This window comes from Elgaria multicarinata, chromosome 19 (genome assembly GCF_023053635.1).
Source record: "Elgaria multicarinata webbii isolate HBS135686 ecotype San Diego chromosome 19, rElgMul1.1.pri, whole genome shotgun sequence".
Classification (NCBI taxonomy): domain Eukaryota; kingdom Metazoa; phylum Chordata; class Lepidosauria; order Squamata; family Anguidae; genus Elgaria; species Elgaria multicarinata.
In genome coordinates this window covers 14,653,142-14,675,799 of record NC_086189.1, presented here as the reverse complement: position 1 = coordinate 14,675,799, position 22,658 = coordinate 14,653,142, and the positions used below count along the sequence as shown (strand labels likewise).

The window sequence follows — 22,658 nt, the reverse complement described above, 5'->3', positions numbered from 1 at the left end:
GTTCTGTGTTTTAAAATTTAAAATTTTGTATACTTGTTTTTATCTCAATTTTAGAATTTCTGTAAACCGCCCAGAGAGCTCTGGCTATGGGGGTGGTATATAAGTGTAATAAATAAATAAATAAATAAATAAATAAATAATACACCGATCTGAGCACGTGGGCACACGTCTCTTGAACATACTGCGTATTTTCGGTCAAGCCAAAATTCTCCCCGAAGTTCTTCCGTCCAGGTAGCGGCTACGAACGCTTCTCTTCGCTTTTGTCTCTTTTACGGCTTCTGACATGGGAGATGTTTCGGATCACTCAGCTGGTTCATTAGTAGAAGACAATAGGAAATTTCTTCCTTTCGTAATTGGACGTTCCTTCCCTGTGGGCTCATGTTTAAGCGGTGCATTTGGGGGTGAAGCGGAGGAGGGGGGAAGCGGAAAGCCCCCCTTCTCTCCACCACCTCCCTCCCAGTAACTAGCTAATAAGAGTTGCATTGTCATCGGGAGAGTAATGGTTTGCTGATTAGCATAATTAATGACAAATGGTGGTGTGGAGTTGGTGGATTGGTTTAGCAGATGATGAATGTGTCGCGGCCCGAGCCGGTTCCTGTCAAGAGGCCCTTACCTGGCCGCTTGGCCTTCTGTTCTTGCACAGGTAGCCCTCATTAGTCACTGGCCATGGGTGCCAGCTTAAAATTGCTGTCATTTCCAGAAGAGAGAGCGGCGGGGAGGGGACCCTGAACCACGAGGATAGCTCTCGTTTCCCGCATTCCTTTGAGCTTCATCTGATAGCTGCTCATTCGCTGATCGGGCCTTTTTGCATTTATCTCTCTGCAAATGTCGGCCATCTGTCTTCTCCTGCTTGGACCGCGGGCCAGCGGAATGATGGAATGAGCCAGGTGAGCTGACCCCAAGAGTAGAAGGCAACCGGGGCGTCAAGGAGCAGATAACAGAGAGCCTGTCAGATGAGAGTCTATTTCAGGACCAGGGAGAGCGCCCAGGGAGAGCAGGACGTTGACCCAAGCAAACCTTTAGAACCCCAAGCCGGGTCAAGTGATCTTCGAAAGCCTGCCCCCTTGAGGGAGGGGGTGGCATTTCAGCTCGGAGCAGCTACTATGGGATCTTTTGTATGGGCTTCCCAGGTCAGTTTCATCTCGGACCTGCCTGTCCTCCGAGGAGCCCAGGGCAGCGTGCAGGATCCTCCTCCCCTCCGTTTCATCCTTCCAACAACCCTGTGAGGTAGGTTAGGCCGAGATTGGTCGGAGATTTGGGACAGATAAAAGGAAGGACGTCTTCACACAGCACATAGTTAAACTATGGAACTCACTCCCACAGGATGTAGTGAGGGCCACCAATTTGGATGGCTTGAAAAAGGGGGTTGGATGAATTCCTGGAGGAGAAGGCTATCCATGGCTACTAGCCCTGATGGTTGTGTGCCATCTCCAGTATCAGAGGCAGTAAGCCTGCGTGCACCGGTTGCTGGGGAACATGGGCGGGAGGGTGCTGTTGCACCATGTGCTGCTTGTGGGTCCTGGTCGACAGCTGGTGGGCCGCTATGTGAACAGAGTGCTGGACTAGATGGACTCTCGGTCTGATCCGGCAGGGCTCTTACCTTAAGAGAGCCTCTCCTATGGGTGATAATAATCAGATAAGCTCGTTCACGCTAGAGAGACAACAGGCAGTTTTGCACGATCGTTTTCAGCCAAGGTGGCTTAAATATACCACAGTGGTTGCAGAACGTAACTGATGCCCAAAGGCACCCATTAAGCCAACCTCCACTTGTAGAACCCATGGGCTGTTATAGAGTTGTGGGTCTTTTGTTAACCACATCAACCAACCGCCCTCACTGTGTTTGAATGAAATGACAGCCTAGAAGCGGGGGGTTGGACTATCAGACTGACGTCCATGTGAACCAAATCAGTGTGGTGCACTGCCTGTACTGTTAGACTAGTCCAGGAAGACCCAGGTTCAAATCACTGTAATATCTCACTGGGGAACCTTGGGCCTAGGACAATCTCTCTGCCTAGCCTACCTCGCAGGAGGGATGTGAGGTTAAAATGGGGCAGATGGTTAATAAATGCCGCCCTGAGATGCTTGCAAGCATAGCAGCATGATAGAATGTAGTATCCTTTTTAAGACGGTTGATTAATTAAGGCTATGTTGCCTTCGAAGAGATATGTAATTGAAAGTGAATTCACCTGCTCACCTCTGGAACCAGGAAGGATTTCTAGGGGGGTCTGCTTATTGTGATGGTTTCTCTTTGAAGCGATGTTTTTAAAAAGCAAACGCTTTCCCTAATAAGGGCGAAAATCCTTAATTTTGCATTAGCGGAAAGGGGCTAATAATTATATCGTTAATTGGCATCTGGAAATGAGGATGATCTTAATTACAAAGCGCCATTTCCCTAATAGCTACAAGGCTTGGGCATTTGATCTGTTATGGAGATGGGTGGCTATTATTCTGTAATTAGCAATTCCATTAATGGGGGCATCCTGGTTTGACGGAATTTGCATTGTGCAAGGGAAGCATACCTAGTAGAAAACCCAACCCCGCCCTGGCGGCTCTCAGCGCTCTCATTTCAAGGGAAACCCCTTCCCCCTTCACCAATAAGTTATAATCACGTTCATCTTCACTGCTTTCCTTTTTCATGGGTTCACTCCTGCAGAATGTAACTGCCTACTTAGATGCTCACGTTGAGAGAGGTTGAAGGAACTCTTCACATACGTGCATATTTGGCGATTGAACTTCAATTTTATGCAGCGGCTGGGTGGCGTTTCATGCGACAGTTGTCACCTATGGGGAGGGAAACCGCGCATGCGCCTTGGAGGCTGAGATGCATTGAAATCCCTGTTGAGAGGGAAGAGGGCAGTTGGGTGACTTGGGCACACTGCAGAAGGCTGTGGGTGGAATATTGAAATTCGGACCGGGGAGGCCTGCGTTCGAATCGCTGCTCCTCAAGGAAGCTTGCGGTGCGATCTTGGACCAGTTGCTGTCTTACGGGCTAGTCAACCTCGCAAGGTTTAGATTTTTATTTTATTTTGGGGCTAACAGGAGGGGTGCTGTGTATGCCACCCTGAGTTGCCTGGATAAAAGAGGTAGTAGACGCTTGGCTGATAAATACATCCTGTCCTAAATATGGGTGTCAGACCAGCAGATCTGTAGCCTGAACTCTGCCCAACTGATTCAGTTCAGGCGGGTGCAGGTAGATTCCCCACTAGGGCTGAGCACCAATCTGGAATGGGTCGGATTGGGTCCAAAGCGCTTCAGCCTGATCCGTTGATAAACCATTGCTCCCGCCTGCCCACGGGACTTGCCTGCTGTCCCCTTGAGTCCGGCAGTGTTGTGTGAATGCACACGGCAGGGAGCTGTCCGTCCTTCATGGGGGTCTCTGTATTATCCTAAATTTAATACTGCGAACTACAACACCAGTACGAAGTGAGATCCGAACATCCCAAGTGGGCCGGGTGTTGCAGTTTTCCGAGCCATTTCCAGAAATGGCCCTTTACGGTTACTGTAGTTTCCAATATTAGATCTAGGAAAAGACAGAGACCAGATTTCCCTTGACAGTGGCGGCTCTCACGGAGGACGGACGGCTGCCTGGAGCAAGGGACGGGAAATCAGTCCCTCAGGCGGGCAGGGGCAGCGGTGCTCTGGTTTCAGGGAGGGAGGTGGGCAGGAAGGGGAGTCCAATGGGCTTCTGTTTGGCTTTGCACCCAGCTTGTCCAGGGGGTCAGACTTGATGGCCTTATAGGACCCTTCCAACTCTACTATTCTATGATTCTATTCCCCACATGCACTGACATCCAGTTCCAGTTTGCATGTAAGGCATTGCTGTTCCGTGGGCGCGTAATGCCGTTGGATGAGGAACGGGGTGTAAAATATTCAGCGCGCACCAACTTCTTCTGTATTAGCGATTGGATACAATACTGCCTGTTTAGGCACAGTGAGTGGCACGTAGATTCCCCTCCAGACACACACACACGCACACCTGTAAAAGTGGAGTTTATTCATGTACGGCATTTTGCAAACGTAATACTTTCCAGTGCCACTCACAACGATAAAATCCAGTTTATAGCAGGGATGGGTTCCTCAGTTTGTATACAGTTGGTGTCATTTTCACGGGTGTTCAATCCATTCTGCCCCGTTTTCTGCGAATAATAGTAATGATCATGATAACCTATATGGAAATCCTCCTTTAAATTGTACGCGTTTCCCCTGAAACATACATTTCCTCCCTAATACATGCAATTACAAATGTCTGAGTCAGAGACGTTGGACAGCCAGGGGGAATCAATTGCATATTAGTACTGAAAGTGGAAATTGGGTCAGTTTGCTTTAAAAAAATGCCGGCTGCACAAAATTCTCCGGCCGTCTTCCTTTACAGGCGGATCACCTTGCCTGCACGAGGGGAGATCCAGAAGACCAGCCGTGGAACATGGCTCCAGGTCTTCTTGCCCTGCGGAGCCCCTGTGCTCTTCCGGAAGGTGTCGGATTCCCATCATCCCCAGTTCTCATCACCCAGACAGCAGGGCCCATGTTTGGGGTCTAGGAACTGGAGCAGGCAAAATCCAGAGGAGTCCAGGTCCCCCAGTGTAGGCTGGTGGCTTCAATGTCAGTGGGGCTGTGAATTTGCTCCGGGTTTTAGAGCAAACCAGTCAGAACTCTGAAAGAGCTAACCGAAGCGGTGAACCTATTTGGAGGTCAGGGTTCAGCACCTTGGATAGCTCCTTTCCAACTTAAACCCAGAGTGGATTCACTGATATTGGAGCCACCAGCCTCAACTGCCTTAAAGGTGACAATGGCAACGGACATAGATGTATCATAGAATCATAGAATAGTAGAGTTGGAAGGGGCCTCTAAGGCCATCAAGTCCAACCCCCTGGGAACAGAATGCTGAATTAGATGGTCTGAATTAGATTGGTCTAATTCAGTATGGTTCTTATAGAATCATAGAATCATAGAATAGCAGAGTTGGAAAGGGCCTACAAGGCCATCAAGTCCAGCCTCCTGCTCAATGCAGGAATCCACCCTAAAGCATCCCTTACAGATGGCTATCCAGCTGCACCTTGAAGGCCTCTAGTGTGGGAGAGCCCCCGACCTCCCTAGGTCATTGGCTCCCTTGTCGTGCCGCTCTAACCATCAGGAAGCTTTTCCTGATGTCCAACCGGAATCTGGCTTCCTGTAACTTGAGCCCATTATTCCGTGTCCTGCACTCTGGGATGATGGAGAAGAGATCCTGGCCCTCCTCCGCTTGACAATCAGGCCATTAATTTCACGGCCTTCCATGCCTCTCGCTAACATCCAAAGTTTGCTGTCTCCCGCATGCTCTGTGCCGTTCTCTTCTTTTGCTTTTCTTGGATGTCGGTCAGCGTGTGGAAAGCCCTGCCCAGGCTGTTTCAGGAATGGCTGTCTGGATGTCAAGAACTCCCGGGCCTTGGTTGATTTTGGCTAATCCTCTCGTAGCAGACTGCCGACGTCTCCTCTCCTGGTACAACACCAGATGGCGGGGCCCAACCGGCAAAGTCTTTGCCGCGCCGTCAGCCTATTTGTCTTGTCACGGCACTCTGTTGGGGTAGAAAGTGGACCCATTTCCTTTGCTCCCCCATGACCCCATTGCTTAGCTCGAGTTCAGTTTATTCCTTATATCCAAACCTTCATTTAAAAGAACACAGTTTACAATACAAACAAAATGCATTGTCATCCTTTATTTAGAGCTTTGTTAGGGGTTTCCCTCTCTCATTTTTCTTTGCATGCTTCTGTAAACCTCGGGATACCCCTCCTGTTTCTCAGTAGCCCTTTTATGACAGTAATCATGTTGGCACTCACCAGCAGAGTTTGGTATTAGAAGGAAGGATAAGGAGGTAATGGCCTCCTGCTGGATTAGAAGAATCATCTAATCCAGCTTCTCATAGTAATCAAACAGATGTCCCCAGGAAGGCCACGAGCAGCTCTTGAAGGCAGTAGTGCCTTCCCATCTTACGATACCGAGAAATACGCTGCTTCTGAACTCTGAGGCCACAGCTAGACCTAAGATTTATTTTTATTTTATTTTATTTATTTTTTTATTTAAGCATTTTTATGCCGCCATTCAGCCAAAAAAGGCTCTCACGGCGGCTTACAACAGTCTTTCCTGACAGTCCCTGCCCACAGGCTTACAATCTAAAAGACATGACACAAAAGGAAAGGGGATTGGGAGGGAGGAGGGGGGGGAAAGGAAAGCAAATTCGGTCACTACATTCTTAGTTGCATAGTTCAGCAGTTACAGTTGACAGTTGGCAGCAGGAGGGAGGGGGCTCTCAGCTGGAGCTGGACCCAGGCACGATGGAGAGGTGCCTGGCTGCTGCTTCCTCCCTCACTGGTGGTCTCTGCAGAGACAGTTGGTAGCAGGAGAGGGGGGGCTCTCAGCTGGAGCTGGACCCAGGCACGATGGAGAGGTGCCTGGCTGCTGCTTCCTCCCTCACTGGTGGCCTCTGCAGTGACCACATTTTATCCTGGGATCATCCAGGGTTCGCCCCTGCCTGAGCACTGGATCCCCCGTGTGTCACCTAGATGAACAGGTTTGACCCCTGGATGATCCAGGGATAAACCTTAGGTCTACCTATGGCCTGAGTCGTAAATCCAAGGAGGCAACCATTCTAAAAATTTGAGAAGGTCACTTAAAATAACCAGTTACTATGTAAAGGCAAGCTTAACTTTTAAGAAGTTTTTGCCATCCAGCAAAAGGTTGGAAAGAGAGGGAGCGTGGTGCCTCTCCACTGGGAAGGAATTCCACTGCTGTGGCCCCACCCCCGAGAAGGCCCTGTCCTCATCTTTTTGCTCCTCATGTGTGGATTGACCACAGAACAGTAGACTCCTAGACTGATCTCAAACGCTGGGGAGGTCTCAACCCCTCTAGGGCTTCAAAGGCACTTTAAGCCAAGTCCAGAAACTAATAGCAGCTAACAAAAATGAAAGACATTTGAAGCTATACATTCTGATCTTTGGGTGCCAGGCAATATTCTGGCTGGCAGCAGTATTTTTTGCATTAATTGAAGTTTCCAGACTGCTTTAAAACTTTAAAACCCCAACACTTAAAAAGCAACGTAGATCTTAGCAGCTACGCCAAACAAATGCAAACTTTGGGATATCATCACGTGACAAGCGAAATGTCCCCTCGTCTGTGCACCAGGCCGGCTTTCTGCCCCTCCGTAACGGTGCCCTGAAGTCCCCGCGTGTCCGGCAGAGGAAACGGAGCACAGCCCTCCCTCTTTCCGCGCACCGACGCAGTCCTTCCGGGACCCTAAGTACGACGATGCCAGCATTTTTCATTTCTCTGACATTCCCATTAATAAAGCAATGATCCACACGCGGCTTTGCTGAGTCTGTTCTTTATGCTTCCATCACTCACGACGAGATAATTTCACACAGGATCGTTTTTAAATTAAATGACGATAAAGACGCGTGGGGCTGTTTCGGTGTTCGCCAGTTCACGGGAGTCTATCAAGTCATTAATGTGTCGTGACAAACCACTTGACGTGAACAGGAGTAATTAATTATTTGCCTAAATAATGGTGAGGACGGTGCTCTCTGGAACTTCTCCTGGAGAGGTCTAGATTGTGGGTGTCTCCTGAACCCCTTTCGAAAAGGGAAAAAAGGGGGGTTATAAAGCTGATTATTCTTCCCCCCAACATATGTTTTAGCATGAGAGCTTTGCATTAGAACGGTCTGTTCCATGCTCATTGGTGGTGATGCTCTGCGCATAGTCCAAAAACGCACGGCTGTTTCTGCATTGTTAAGGGTATGGTAATGGTACCCTTAGGCAATCAGTATTTTCCTTTAAAGATGTAACACCCACAGCCGGAAATAGTGCTGTCCCGTTAAAGCGATACCAGTTCTGCCGACTTTTATATAAGGCTAGGGCACAGATCTGTATTTTCAGTGAGGTTCCCATATGCCCAGTTTTTGTTGGGTTGCACCATTCCCTTATCATGAAGTTGGGGGACACCCCAGGGTTCCGAGGGGGGACCTAGTAGGCAGAGGAACAAGAGCCAGCGATATAGAAGACCAGGGCTGACCAGCGGAGGCTGTAGCCCCGATGTCCGTGGAACGGTGAAACAACTCCGGGTTTCAGTCAGGACTTGAAAGGAGCTATCTGCACCTTGGACAGGTCCTTTTAGAGTTTTGACCGGTTCTGACCAAAACCCGGAGTGGAATTTCCGTCCCACTGATATCGGAGCCACCAGCCTCCACTGATGCTGACCCAGATGCTTTTATAACAACCGGGTCTGGTGAGACCAGGGTGGGTTCACACTGATTGATTAATTGATTGTATTTATACCCCGCCGTTTTTCCTCCGAGGAACTCGAGGCAGTGTACATAATCCTCTTTCTATTTCTATCCTCACAACAACAACCCTGTGAGGTGGGTTGGGCTGAAAGTCTGTGGCCGGCCCAAAGTCACCCAGTGAGCTTCCATGGCCAAGTGAGGAACTAGAACCCAGATCTCCAGACTCCCAGTCCAACACTCTAGCCACTACACCACACTGGAGTTGGGGGGACTTAATAGCACCACATGGCAGACATTCAGGGGTTTCCAATTCGCTTGACGACTTCTCACTTGTGTGCGTTGGGAAGGGGGCTGCGAAGTGAAGGGACAGTGTCTGTCCAATCAGAGTGAGGGGGACGCTTTGCCCTCCCTCTGACTTGGCTTTCTGACATCACATAGCCAAATCCAATGTGCACGGCACAGTCATAAAATCTTTACCTTCGAGAGAGGGCCTTTACACTGACTTGGAAATTTTTGGTTAGCGGCAGCATGATTTTGCAAGGTTATCATACTAGCGATGTGATCGCTGATTGGCTAGGATCGCCTCAGCAAGAAGCCTTCCTTTAAAAAAAAAATTAAAAATTGTGAACCCACCCAGCAGGTACACAAGGCAGGGTGTTTATGGAAGTTTTCAGCCCCTTGCAAGCTTCCATAGTTTGACATTCTGCAACCACAACTTCCATCATCCCCATCCGGCATCCAGCTGGGGCTCATGGGAGCTGTAGTCCCACACCTCTACAGGCCGCTGAGTTAAGGGAGGCTGTTCTAGCCCAAATAGTTCGTGACAGCTATAATTGAAATATCGCTTTCTCTTGATCTTACGGGTTTTCTTCAGCTTGTCCTACTCTTTGTCCTAGAATGTTCTTTATTAGCGATTTGAAAAGAACATCTGATCTTTCATGGAGTCAAAAGGAACAATTGTGCGCATTTTCATAACCGCCATGCAATGCTGAGCGTACGTATGTATAAAAATACACGTATAATAACGGCAATTAGTAGTTAGAATTGCTCTTGCTTCTGAACCCATTGTTTGCTTTCTCTTCAAGGGAACCAAAGGCTTATTATTCCAGGGAATGTTGTTCTGTTCCAGGTCAGATTCCTCCTCCTCTTGCGACACGTTTATACTTAGCCGGCGTCACCGATGGGAATTCATCGGCATGTTTAAATTTAGGATCGCGCTTGGTAGCCTTTTCTAAAAATACCGTGGCTTGAAGGGAGCCGGATTGCCGGCTTGACGATTTGAGATCAGAGCGGGGGATCTGGTGCGCAAGGCAGAGAGGCACATTCATTATGGCACGTGGGGGCAAGAAAATACATTTTCCTTCCTGTATATATTCATAGACCGTTGTCTCTAACGCTCTAGGCTGCTTACCACAACAGTATTTTAAAAAAACAACAACCCACCAACGTAACAATTCAACAAACAAACTTAGTTAAACCTGTCCTTATTTATTTATTTATTTACTTACTTATTTATTTATTACATTTATATCTCGCCTTTTCTCCTCCAAGGAACCCAAGGCGGCGTACATAATCCTCCTCTCCTCCATTTTTATCCTCACAACAACAACCCTGTGAGGTAGGTTGGGCTGAGAGGCTGTGACTGCCCCAAAGTCACCCAGTGGGTTTCCATGGCCGAGAATGGGGACTAGAACCCGTCTCTCCCGACTCCCAGTCCGACACTCTAACCACTAGGCCACACTGGCTTCTTCCACGCATGCACAGCTTGCGCCCTGACCTTGCAGAGAACCTGATCCAGATGCAGAAGGCCCATTAAAGGCCTGTTGCCTGTAACCTCCCAAATGGTCATTTTCACCATTGTCTGTAGCCCTTTGGGAATCATAGAATAGTTGAGTTGGAAGGGACCACAAAGATAATCTAGTCCAGCCCTCTGCAATGTGCAGGAAACCCAATTACACCATCCATGAGAGGCGGTTGTCCAGCCTCTTCTTAAAAACCTCCAGAGGTGGAGAATCCACAACCTCCAGAAGTAGACTGTTCCTCTATTGTACAGATGTTCCTGTCAGGAAGTTTTTCCTTCTATTAATCTAGGTAAAGATTTCCCCTAGCTGTGGCGAATGAGAGCGTCATGGCCCTGCTATATCCAGTGTTGCACCCCAAAACCCATCCGCTGATGCCTCTTGCCATTGTGATTGTTCCAGCCTGGAATAAATGTAGCCAGGAACACTGGAGGTACACAGCATCCCTGACACACACACCCAACTCAGAATGGGGTATCTGGCATCAAGGCACAAGGGCCCATACCCCCACCCACCACCCACCCCCGCCCCGTGCCACCAGGGCAATTCTTGGACAGAGGGACCTTTCAGACAGATCTTTGCTGCTCTACAGCGCCCCCGAGATAATGGCCAGAGAGTGGTACTGCAGCTCATCCGCTGTGCTGAACCAGGTGTTTTGTGGAGCCAGTAGACTGGTTTTATATAATAGTTGCCTCAAGGCTGGTTCCTCAAAGAGCAGAGCTGGAAAAAGCGCAGAAAAGGGGCAACTGAAATGATTACGGGGCTGGAGCATCTCCCCTACAAGGGAAGGTCACATTAGCTGGGATTGTTTAGCTTGGAGAAGAGGAGGCGGAGGGGAGACACGACAGGTGTACAGAATTATACATGGTGTGGAGAATGTGGATAGGGAGACATTTTCCTCCCTCTCTCAAAATACTAGAACCCGGGGTCATCCCATGTAGCTGATGGGTGGGAGATTCGGGACAAATAAAAGGAAGGACTTCTAAACACAGCGCATAGTTAAATTATGGAACTCGCTACCACTTGATGTCGTGATGGCCACCCATTTGGATGGCTTCAAAAGGGGGGTTGGATCAATTCCTGGAGGCGAAGGCTATCCACGGCTACTAGCCCTGATGGTTGTGTGCTATCTTCAGTATCTGAGGCAGTAAGCCTGTGAGCACCAGTTGCTGGGGAACATGGGTGGGAGGGTGCTGTTGCACCATGTCCTGCTTGTTCATCCCTGGCCGATGGCTGGTTGGCCACTGGGTGAACAGAGTGCTGGACTAGATGGACCCTCGGTCTGATCCAGCAGAGCACTTCTGATGTTCTGATGTTCTCTTCTGCCTCCCCTCTAGTGCTGTCGGCCCGCCTTATCTCTGTTCATTGTTCTGGACTTCACTTTGGCCTAGAAGGGCCTGAGGAGCAATAGTGGGGAGAGACCCTTGCCCAACCTGATTTTTTTATTTTTAAGATACTTTTCATTTTATCGTTTTTAATTGGGAGATTAGCAGGCTGCTAAATGACAGTTGGGTGGACGGTCTTGAATCCTGCCGCCATTTTGTCCTTTTTAAGACCCCTCTTAAGAGAAGGCAGAGCAGGAGATATTGCCCGTGACGCTCCTTGCCGGAAACAGGTTGTGCCATTTTTCTTCAAAACCTCGCTCATGGCGCCGCCGTCTTTTTTCCCTAAGAAGCAACCGTTCAATCCGTCCATTTTCACACACACACACACACACACCCTTCTCTGGGTCTTCTTTCCTCCCCTCCACCCGCCCGGATGTTCCCTCAAGTGTATATTTTATAAATAATTTCTCCATGACAGGACTTGATGAGGCCGACGCTTTGCCACAGTGTGTTCGCTCTTCTCTTGACAGTGTGGCATTAATAACAGGCTACGTTTTGCGTCCTGCCATATTTTTTTTTAAGCGCAATCATTCCGATAAAGGGCATCCACTTAATTACAGGTCTGCTTAATTACAGCTCTGTGGAAAGCTCGTTTGCTCCAAACCATTGTGGCATATTTTTTCACTTTTCATCCACTGCGTGGTTTCCCCACCACCACCTTTTTTTCTTTTTCTTCCACTCTGCAACTTTTATCTCCTGCCCTAGAATCATAGAATCGTAGAGTTGGAAGGGGCCTATAAGGCCATCGAGTCCAATGCAGGAATCCACCCTAAAGCATCCCTGACAGATGGTTGTCCAGCTGCCTCTTGAAGGCCTCTAGTGTGGGAGAGTCCACCACCTCCCTAGGTAAATGATTTCATTGTCGTACTGCTCTAACAGTCAGGAAGTTTTTCCTGATGTCCAGCCGGAATCTGGCTTCCTGTCACTTCAGCCCGTTATTCCGTGTCTTGCACTCTGGGATGATCAAGAAGAGTTCCTCGGGATGGTGTGTGAATTCTTCCCCTCCATTTTATCATCCCAGTAACCCTGCGAGGTAGGTTAGGCAGAGAGAACATGACGGACACAAAGTCACCTGGTCAGTCCTGTAGCTCACTAGGGCTTCGTATCTGGGTCTGTGTTAAGTATTTAGGTGCCTTCTTTGTCCGCCTGTAAAGATAGATGTGCGCATGTACGTATTTTTATACGTACTCTTCCGTTAAAAAAAAGAAGTCGCCCAGAGTGCCTTGCAAAGATGACTAAGGACACAATCCCTGCTCTCAGTTTTACAGTCTAGAAGACATGACACAAAAGGAAAAGCACTGGGGAGGGAAGAGGAAAAAGGCAAGCCCAGGCACTAGTTCTAAGTTACAAAGTTCTCACCCGTGTGCTTCCTGGCAGAACGGAGAGAAGCAAGCTCCTTTTCTGGGTGATGTAAAACGTAAGAACAGAAGAAGAGCCATGCTGGATCAGACTGAGGGTCTAGCTAGGCCAGCACTCTGTTCACACAGTGGTCTTCTTCGTTTCAGCAAGCTGGCTGCTTCATGCCTTCCAGCTGTACCCTGCTGTGTGTGTGTTTCCTTTTCAAATTTCCAGAAAACAAATGAATAAAATATTGATTTAGAAGGACCATAAAAATCACTGAAAGACATCATCCGTGCAAAGTAAATGAAGATCACATTTCGAGCCTCACGTAACAGCCTCGCTCCCCTGGTATCTTTTATTGGCGTCTGTTTCCAACTCTGGAATTTGGTTGTGTTTAAATAGCACGCTATCAGATATTGTCAACAGATCCTGGCTTGGCCAGGAAGCGCTCATTCACCCTGTGGGTTCCACGCCCTTTCCAGTTTCAAAATACCGTCTCTTTTTCTCTTTTCTTTTTTTAAATGAGCTTCTAATTATTATTCCGAAAGCATTCTCTTGTTCCAAGCCTTGCACGGAGCAAAGAGCAGTTCACCCGTAGGGCTTTGGCAACATTTTGTACATTTTTTCTCTGAGAGAAAAAAAAAACAGAGAAAAAACCAACCGGGCTGATTATTTAAGATTTTCCAGTAACTCTATCCTTTGAAATGAAAAATGGTGTTGTTGATGTGAGCAGTATGCAAGCCATTTCGGGGTGTCCTGATGCTGGTGTCTTTTTGCTATCTCTTTTCAAGACAGAGAAGAAATCTATTGAGTTGTTGTTCGTAAAGGCCTTCTCTGCTCCAGTTTGGGTGTTTGGTTTCTTGGGAGTAATAAATATTCCACTCCTTTCCCCTTCTAGAAGTCTGCAAGTTAAGCAGACTTCTGTATTCGGCACTGGTTAGGCCTCATCTTGAGTATTGTGTCCAGTTCTGGGCACCACACTTCAAGAATCATAGAATAGTAGAGTTGGAAGGGACCTATAAGGCCATCGAGTCCAATGCAGGAATCCACCCTAAAGAATCCCTGACAGATGGTTGTCCAGCGGCCTCTTGAACGCCTCTAGTGTAGGAGAGCCCACCACCTCCCTAGGTAACTGGTTCAGACAAGCTGGAACATGTTCAGAGGAGGGCAGTGAGGAAGATCAGGGGTCTGGAAATAATAAAGCCCTGTGAGGAGGGACTAAAAGAACTGGGCATGTTTAGCCTTGAGAAGAGAAGATTGAGGGGAGACATGATAGCACTCTCCAAGGCCTTGAAAGGTTGTCCCACAAAGGAGGGCCAGGATCTCTTCTCGGTCATCCCCGAGTGCAGGACACGGAATAATGAGCTCAAGTGACAGGAAGTCAGATTCCGGCTGGACATCAGGAAAAACGTCCTGACTGTTAGAGCAGTACGACAGTGGAACCAATGACTTAGGGCTGTCCCATACTTGAGGTCTTCAAGAGGCAGCTGGACATCCATCTGTCAGGGACGCTTTGAGGTGGATTCCTGCATTGAGCGGGGGGTTGGACTCAATGACCTTATGGGCCCCTTCCAACTCTACTGTTCTATGATTCTGCTTTTGTGCTCACAATGTCGGTTGACTCATGGGAGCAATTTGGGGTGTGCAAACTGGGGTGATGAAGCGTACAAAGTGGGGTGTTGGAACGTACGAAGCTGCTGTGGATTTAGGTGACAATGTTGGTCCACCTAGCTCAGAGTTTAGGCAACGTCATGGCATCCAGGTGTTTTAGATTTTAGCATGGCCAGTGATTGGGGAATCTGGGAATTTCGTTATTTCATTTCGTTTATTATATTTCTGTACCACCTCATAGCTGGAGCTTTCTGGGCGGTTCCAAAAATTACTGTCACAAAGTGTGGGGGGGGAGCCTTTGTGTAAAAACATATAAACGGATAACACACAGAGACACAATGTGTACCTTAGGGTGTCCATATGGAAAGGAGGACTGGGCTTCTGTACCTTTGACAGATGCATCGAAAAGGGAATTTCAGCAGGTGTCATTTGTAGGCATGTAGCAGCTGGAGATATTCCCTCTTCTTCGCCACAGTTAAAGCTGCAGGAGCCCTGCCCTCTTTTGTAGAGTGACGAGAAGCAACTCCAGATGCTAGGAGTTGTACTCCATACATCTGGAGAGCGCCCGGTACAAACAAGGCCAAATTGGACCATTTTGTATTGCACTGGCCATGAGCCGATTTGGGGACCCCGAAGTCGGAGACAAGATGAGTGTGACAATGTTGATGCTCTCTTTGTGTTTTGCTTGCAGCGATGGAAGGCGTGCCGTTTATGATCTCGGAGAAGTTCGCCTGCGCTTCCGAAGGGGTGAGTTTTCTGCATTTTAGCTGCTGCTCCTACAATCATTCCTTTCCGTTTGGCCGCTTCATACAGTGCAGAGGTTCGTTCAAGATGGGGACGATGGGCCAGAGACAGCTTTTAAAAAGAGGGATTCATAGGTCTGTTGGTGGCTGCTTAGCTCAGTAGAGCCTCCATCTACAGAGACAGTATACCTTTGGATGCAAGGTACAAGGGGCAAACAAGAGGAATGTGTCAACACTGTTATGGCCTGCTTGTGATTTTCTAGAAACTTCCATCCTGACACTGTTGGAAACTGTACCCTGGGCTAGTTAGAGCTTCGGTCTACTTCAGTGAGGTAGATCTTTCTGTCGTTGATTTTTAACAAAAGAGTCCCCATCCACACTTTTGTGTGTATCTGTTACTTCTTCTGAACTCAGGAGCAAGCTTTCACACACATGGCTTTTCTCCCAAACAGCAGAGGAAGGCATAAATTTGTCTCTCAACTCTACCGCTGTAGATTGCAAGGTTGTCAGGTTATTATTATTTATTTATTTATTTATTTATTTATTTATATAGCACCATCAATGCGGCGGGAGGCTGGCGGTTCCCATTTTTTCGTATTTAAAATAATAATAATGCAGAAATCCCTGCATGTAGAAAGGTAGGGTGTCAGGGAGGGAAGACTTTCCCCCTGAAACGCTAGCTTTTTATCAGCCAGGGAGGGGTTTCGTTTTTGCAACGCGCCGCCGAAAATGGTACAGTGCTGACTTTAGGTTTGCTACCTCTTCCGCTCTTTGGGAGAACTTCAAAATGCCCGCACAATCGATGGGCTGTTTCCCTGTGTGCGCCTGAGCCGCGTCTTTCTCCACACACACACACACTCCTCACTGGACAATTGCAAGGTAATCGGCAGCTCCTTGCCTTCCCGGCCTTTATTTCTGGGAGCTGCTTAGATCTTGAGAAATGTCAGCCGATGCCGCACGCGGCGCGCAAAGTAACTTTAGCTGACCCAACTCCGCTCGGTTGCTGTGGCGACGCTGGCCGGCTTCCAGCTTCCGCGGAGAGGGAAAGGCCTTGCCGGCCCTGTTTACCAATTCCACTCTAGGAAGTTGAGAGGTCGTTACGTCCTAATGAGGCAGCAGATGGACCGCTGCTGGAGTCCAGGCTGCAGAAACGCCGCCTCAAGAAAAACCTCGTCCATCTTCGTGGCTTGCCCCTTTGGCTCCAGAGCACCGGCGGTGCCAGAGAGCGGCTTTTGTACGGACGGCTTCCTCTTGGGCTGCTGGCACGTTAGCTGGCAGTGGCGGGCGATCGCTGTGTCCGCCCGCGGCTGTGTAGGAATCAAAATCTTTTAAGTTCCCACTTGAAACAGACACACGCAGACATCTTCAGCAGACGCCTACCTTCCTATTCCGTCCCCTTCAGAGGTGTCCGGGGCAGGGCCTTCTCGGGAGTGGCGCCAGGGCTGCGGAACTCAGTCCCGTTGTAGGTTTCCGTCCGTTTTTTGGCCTGGACTGATTTGTGCTATCTTTCAGACAGGATGGAGGGGTTGTGCTGCGTCGTGTGTGGGTATACATACCCCAACCTGGTGCGCTCTCGAGGTAGAGCGACTTACAACTCCCATCATCCCCACAGCCAGGGTAATGGGTGCTGTGGTGCAAGTCACCTGGAGGGCACCAGGCTGGAGAAGGCTGCCCCAGCCCATAGCAAACCAGGGTTCAAAAGCCCCTGCCATGGGAAGTGAGGCGGGTGGTTGCCAGGAAGAGGGCCTTTTCTGTTGTGGCCCCCTGGTTGTGAAAAGAGCTCCCTAGAGAGGTTCGCCTGGTGCTTACATTGCACTTCGTTCGGCACCAGGCAAAGGAAGTGCAAAGTTGAGAAACACATTTTCTCAAGCGTTTTCGCATTCTAGTCCGTTCGCTCTGCTGTTTTCAAATCTGTATTTTAAATCTCTGCACTGCTGCCTACAACTGGTGGTCCACTGTGTGAACAGGATGCTGGACTGCATGGACCCTTGGTCTGATCCAGCACGACACATCTGGAGGCTCGGCGAAAGATGTGCGGCCCTGTTTCCAGGCGGATGCGTTTCATTTCGACTCGCCAGGTGCCTTCGAGACAGGGCGGGCCAGAATTCAGACCGTGAAGAGAGCGGCTCTCCTGGCACGTGGCCAGGATGGGTCATGCTGTGTTCCTGCCCCTCCGGCGTTGCCGAGGAAGCCGGCATTCCACAGCCGCGAGGCTGCGTGCCAGGAGGGATGACGGCCCTGCTAATCCCCCTCTTACATTTCCTTCAATGGTTGTTGCCGACATATGGAGGGCGTGCTTCCATGCAACGCCGTCGGAAAGGCTCCCAGAGCTGAGTTGCACAGCACCGGGTCTTCTTCTCGTGTAGCTCAGGGATAGGCAAGCCAGATGTTTTGGCCAGTGAGATCTGGTGGCTCCGATGTCAGTGGGGCGGTGAATCCGCTCCGGGTTTTGGACAAAACCAGTCAGAACTCTAAAGGACCGCTCCATGGTGCGATGTCAGTGTGGTGGTGAATCCACTCCAGGTTTTAGTCAGAACCGGTCAGAACTCTAAAGGACCTCTCCATGGTGCCATGTCAGTGGGGTGGTGAATCCGCTCCGGGTTTTAGTCAGAACTCTAAAGGACCTCTCCGTGGTGCCATGTCAGTGGGGTGGTGAATCCGCTCCAGGTTTTAGTCAGAACCGGTGAGAATTCTAAAGGACCTCTCCATGGTGCCATGTGAGTGGGGTGGTGAATCCGCTCCGGGTTTTAGTCAAGGTGCCATGTCAGTGGGGCCTTGAATGGGGGTAAATGGGGGTGGGTTACGGAATTGTCAAGTTCCTTTTCTAGATGGAGCAGATGAAACTGACCAGGATATTGACAAGAATGGGATAGGTCTCTGCAGGGCTACATAGCGGACAGGCGGGCTTGCGATCACGCACACTTGCGCAAGATCGCCAATAAAAAACATTCCTTTTTTTAAAAAAAATACAGCCCCATAAATGCAAATTTCACACACACACGCCCCCCAAAAACCACAATTTGCACAAATTGCCACCTTTAAAGAAAGAATCACGATGGAATCCGCATATTGGATCTTCTCGCTGCACAGATCGAGGTGATGCCAGCAGCGGGTAGTGGAACAAAATCCGTCAGGACCGGACCGGAAAACTCCATTGAGTTTTTACTCCCCACCCCCCGCAATGGAATTCATATGCATCCCTGAGTATACCGCCTTGGAGGAAAAACAGAATGTATAACTACGATTAATATATATTTGTTACTTACAACAGTTGAAAACTGCTGTCAAACACACACACATTTTGGAAAAGACATAACTGTTCAGAGAGCAGAGGGCAACCTCGCCCCCCCCCCCCATCCCACCCCGGCTGTATTTTTTTAGGAACTGAAAGGAGAGCATGTGGCGCCCCCTGTTGAGACGTGAAGCCAACTGCTCATGGATTTGCAGCTAATTGATATCTACCTAATTGATATCTACCATCTATACTTCTGAATGGACAACAGACACAATGTGCCATTGAATGATTTTTTAATGAATTGATTTTATTTAAAATAAAATGGATACTCCACTTTTTCCTCCTGAAACTGAACTCAAGGCAGCTTACGGAAATCAAGCATCATACAAGATTAAAAAACAAAGCCATATGCTTCAAGAAATTGCAAAACAACCGTCCGTAAGATAGAGGTTATCAGGGGAACAGCATTAATGAAAGCAGGCAAGGGAATACACAGTGAAGTAGCACAAATAGCCCAGTGATGATAATGATTATTATTATTATTATTTAGAATGTTTATATACCGCTCCTCATTGAAAAAGATTCGGAGCGGTGTACAAGATAAAATGAAAATAAAAACAGAAGTACTAATGGCTAATCTCCCAGGCATTTTGTATTTTAGATTTTAAATTTTGGGTTTAACTGCTACTTTTAAGTGTTTTATGCCCAAAAGAATGAAGAGACAGCATCTTAGGATGTTGAAAAATATATAGCTTTATTCTATACTTCAGTAAAGTATATATTCAATACCTGAGACTTTGTCTCGGGGTTTTTTTGGCCATGCTGGATCAGACCAAAGGTCCATCTAATCCAGTATTCTGTTCACACAGTGGTCATCCTGCTCTTGACCAGCGACCCAGAAGCTGAAGGATATCCAAAATAACTCATTCCCTTGGGTTATTTGGGATATTCTCCAGCTTTATTTCACCGCAATTTTCCCCTGAGCTGTTCGTTGTTTTTGAATTGTGTGTTGTCGTTTTTGAAACTTTCAGCTTTGTAATCCTTATCAGGCGGATTAAAAATATGTAATAAATAAATGTGTGTGTGTGGTGGGGAGGTACATACAGTGTGAATGTCAAATATTTGCTTTTGCGGGTAAGTGACCCAATAGCTGCAGGGATGAATAGATAAGTTTTGCTCATCTCTGCTCAAGGAGGCAGCGGGGTGAGAGAGAGAACCCCAAAAACTGCAACCAGTATTTATTCACCACTCTGAAATTCTTGAAGGGGGAGCAGTATCATATGTGTGTGCAGCACATTTCATAAATAAAGCCCAGTGGGTGCTTTTCTGGGATTTGTGGCTGTTTTTCCCACTTGTTCCATGCGATTGTTGGGATGGTCCGAAACCAAAGGATACTTCCCTAGGATTATCCTCCAGCTTTCAACTGGATATCTTTGGCTTCTCTTTGTAGATGCAGCCCGTCGACCTCATGGGCATCACTATTAAATCCTTGGCGGAAATTGAAAAGGAGGTAAGTGCTCCGGGGGAACTTCTCTTCGCTCTGTGCTTCCGTCCTCGCTTGCTTTTTGCAACTCGGTAGGAATTCCTCCCCTTAGAAGGGCCCGTTCGTCGCTTTCTTTTGCCGTTGAAAATCCTGCACCCGAAACCTGCACAGAGAAAAACGGTGGTTCTGTCACGCCTCTAGGTGAATGCAAATTTGCGTCCCTTTGCATAGTTTTGCAATGCATTTTTTAAAAATAAATAAAACGAAACCAAAGTGACCTGGGTGGTGTCGGGGAGTGGCAAGAAACGGGTGTAGGATAAAATCCGGCTCTCTAAACACTGGAAATCTTACTCAGCATTTTCTGCCGGATCCAGGGGAGGGGGGCAGTCAGTCATTGAATGTGTAACTTCCAGGCTTAATGCCTCGGATACTGTAGATAGCACACAACCATCAGGGCTAGTAGCCCTTGATAGCCATCTTCTCCAGGAATTTATCCAACCCCCTTTTAAAGCCATCCAAACGGGTGGCCATCACTACATCTTGTGGCAGTGAGTTCCATCATTTAACTCTGCGCTGTGTGAAGAAGTATTTCTTATTCACCTTAGGTGAAGCTCCGCCCCTTAGGTAGCTCCTTCAGAGTTCTGACTGAAACCCGGAGCGGATTCACGGCCCCCACTGACGCCGGAGCCACCAGTCCCCTCTAGCTTCAAGGTCCATACAGTTTGGACCAGGATCTTGCTGGCCTGACTTCCCTCCTCACGACATGCCCCGCGGCCACCTTCTTCCTACCTCAGCCCCACCCTCCCAACCACCCCGTTTTTAAGTCGCTCCACTCCAGAAACGAGCCGAAACGCGGGAGGGGCGCGGGCGTCTTTCGAATCCCGCCAACCACTTTAACACCTTTTCGTCCCGTAACATTGAACAGCAGGGCGTGCCTTTCAGTTTAGCCGCCTCATTTCAGCATCTCCGCAAAATCTCTTCGGCGAAGGCACTGCGCGAAGAACGGAGCTGGAGCGGCTTAATTTTATTCCGAAGCGACGGGTTGGTTGCGTTTCCACCCTCCCTTCTCGTCCCTCGCCTCTCCTGTTTAGCAGCAAAGCCTCCAGAGCTCAGTCACATGTAATGGTCTTTAAACGAACATATTTGCTAACTGGCAGGAATTCAGGGGGCTCTCGTTTTTCCCCCTTGTATTTTTTTTTTTTAATTTAAGTGTTGGTTCCAGCAATTTAGCTGGGAGTTGGGGTTTTTTCCCAACGCCCCACCCCACCCCCACCCCCAAACGCTCCCAAATGACTGGAGAAATTCGTCTTGATTATAATTGCTCTCACCCACGCATATCTAATTTGTGTCTTTTTAAGTGTTAATTAGTAAACAGTTTGAGCTGACATCTTTATGCGTTTGCGTGTTTGAAAAATAGCACTTCTTGCTGCATAGCTGCGGGCACTTGCTGCTCACCACAACATCACGACATTGACATAAAATTAATGAAGATGTGGTTTGCCAGTTTCCCCCCTTTTTTTTTCTTTCCAAGCCTTCTTGGAAAGACTCCTCCTTGACGGAACTTCTCCTTCATGCTGTTTAATTTTATTTGTTTCCGTCCTTTTAAAACGGAGGCATCACATCGTCTTCGCTGAGCAGAAGTTCCATTTCATTCTGCGCTGCTGCTGCCGTGCCCATTTCCCAGTTACCTAGGCAGCAAACAACCTTGCGCCTGGGAGAACGCATAAATGTCACGTCTGTTTCTCTCGCAGCCTCCTAACTTTCCCTACCCGTTAACTTTCAAGAATAACCAGGTGTTGGTAATGAAAAAGGAGGTTTATTTATTTTCAAAAGCGGGACTCTTACGGTCGCACAGTACCACCTAGTGGCGGCATCGTTGATTGCGTTGGCAAGGAAAAACACCAGGTTGCTTGCTCCCGAAATGAAACCATAGAATCATAGAATAGCAGAGTTGGAAGGGGCCTACAAAGCCATTGCATCCAATCCCCTGCTCAATGCAGGAATCCACCCTAAAGCATCCCTGACACATGGTTGTCCAGCTGCCTCTTGAATGCCTCTAGTGTGGGAGAGCCCACAACCTTCCTAGGTAACTGGTTCCATTGTCATACTGCTCTAACAGTCAGGAAGTTTTTCCTGACGTCCAGCCGGAATCTGGCTTCCTGTAACTTGAGCCCGTTATTCCGTGTCCTGCACTCTGGGAGGATCGAGAAGAGATCCTGGCCTGTGTGACAACCTTTTAAGTATTTGAAGAGTGCTACCATGTCTCCCCTCAGTCTTCTCTTCCCCAGGCTAAACATGCCCAGTTCTTTCAGTCTCTCTTCATAGGGCTTTGTTTCCAGACCCTTGATCATCCTGGTTGCCCTCCTCTGAACATGCTCCAGCTTGTCTGCATCCTTCTTGAAGTGTGGAGCCCAGAACTGGACGCAATACTCTAGATGGGGCCGAACCAGGGCCGAATAAAGAGGAACCAGTACCTCATGCGATCTGGAAGCTATACTTCTATTAATGCAGCCCAAAATAGCATTTGCCTTTCTTGCAGCCCTATCGCACTGTTGGCTCATATTCAGCTCATGATCTACAACAATTCCGAGATCCTTCTTGTTTGTAGTATTGCTGAGCCAAGTATCCCCCATCTTGTTGCCAGCCAACCGGGGGGGGGGGGGGCGTTGGGGGGGGCTGGGCTAGAAATGCTCCCCCCTTCCCCGGAACATTTTATCATCGGGGCCCTGGTAGCGTTCCTAGATTGCCATCAAAGGGCAGTAAACCGCTTCCTCTTCCCGTGTCGCTTGGAAGAAAAAGATGTGGATG

General features: G+C 48.5%; 1 protein-coding gene across 3 annotated transcripts in view; it reads left to right on the top strand.

The window, feature by feature from the left end:
• The window catches only part of MVB12B (multivesicular body subunit 12B), a 101,625-nt gene that overhangs the window by 67,280 nt on the left and 11,687 nt on the right, over positions 1 to 22,658 (top strand). For all 3 annotated transcript variants that reach the window (XM_063144559.1, XM_063144558.1, XM_063144556.1), the window contains exons 8-9: positions 15,081 to 15,136; positions 19,818 to 19,877. In XM_063144559.1, coding sequence (XP_063000629.1) covers positions 15,081 to 15,136; positions 19,818 to 19,877 — 116 coding nt within the window. The remainder of the gene's footprint in view (positions 1 to 15,080; positions 15,137 to 19,817; positions 19,878 to 22,658) is intronic.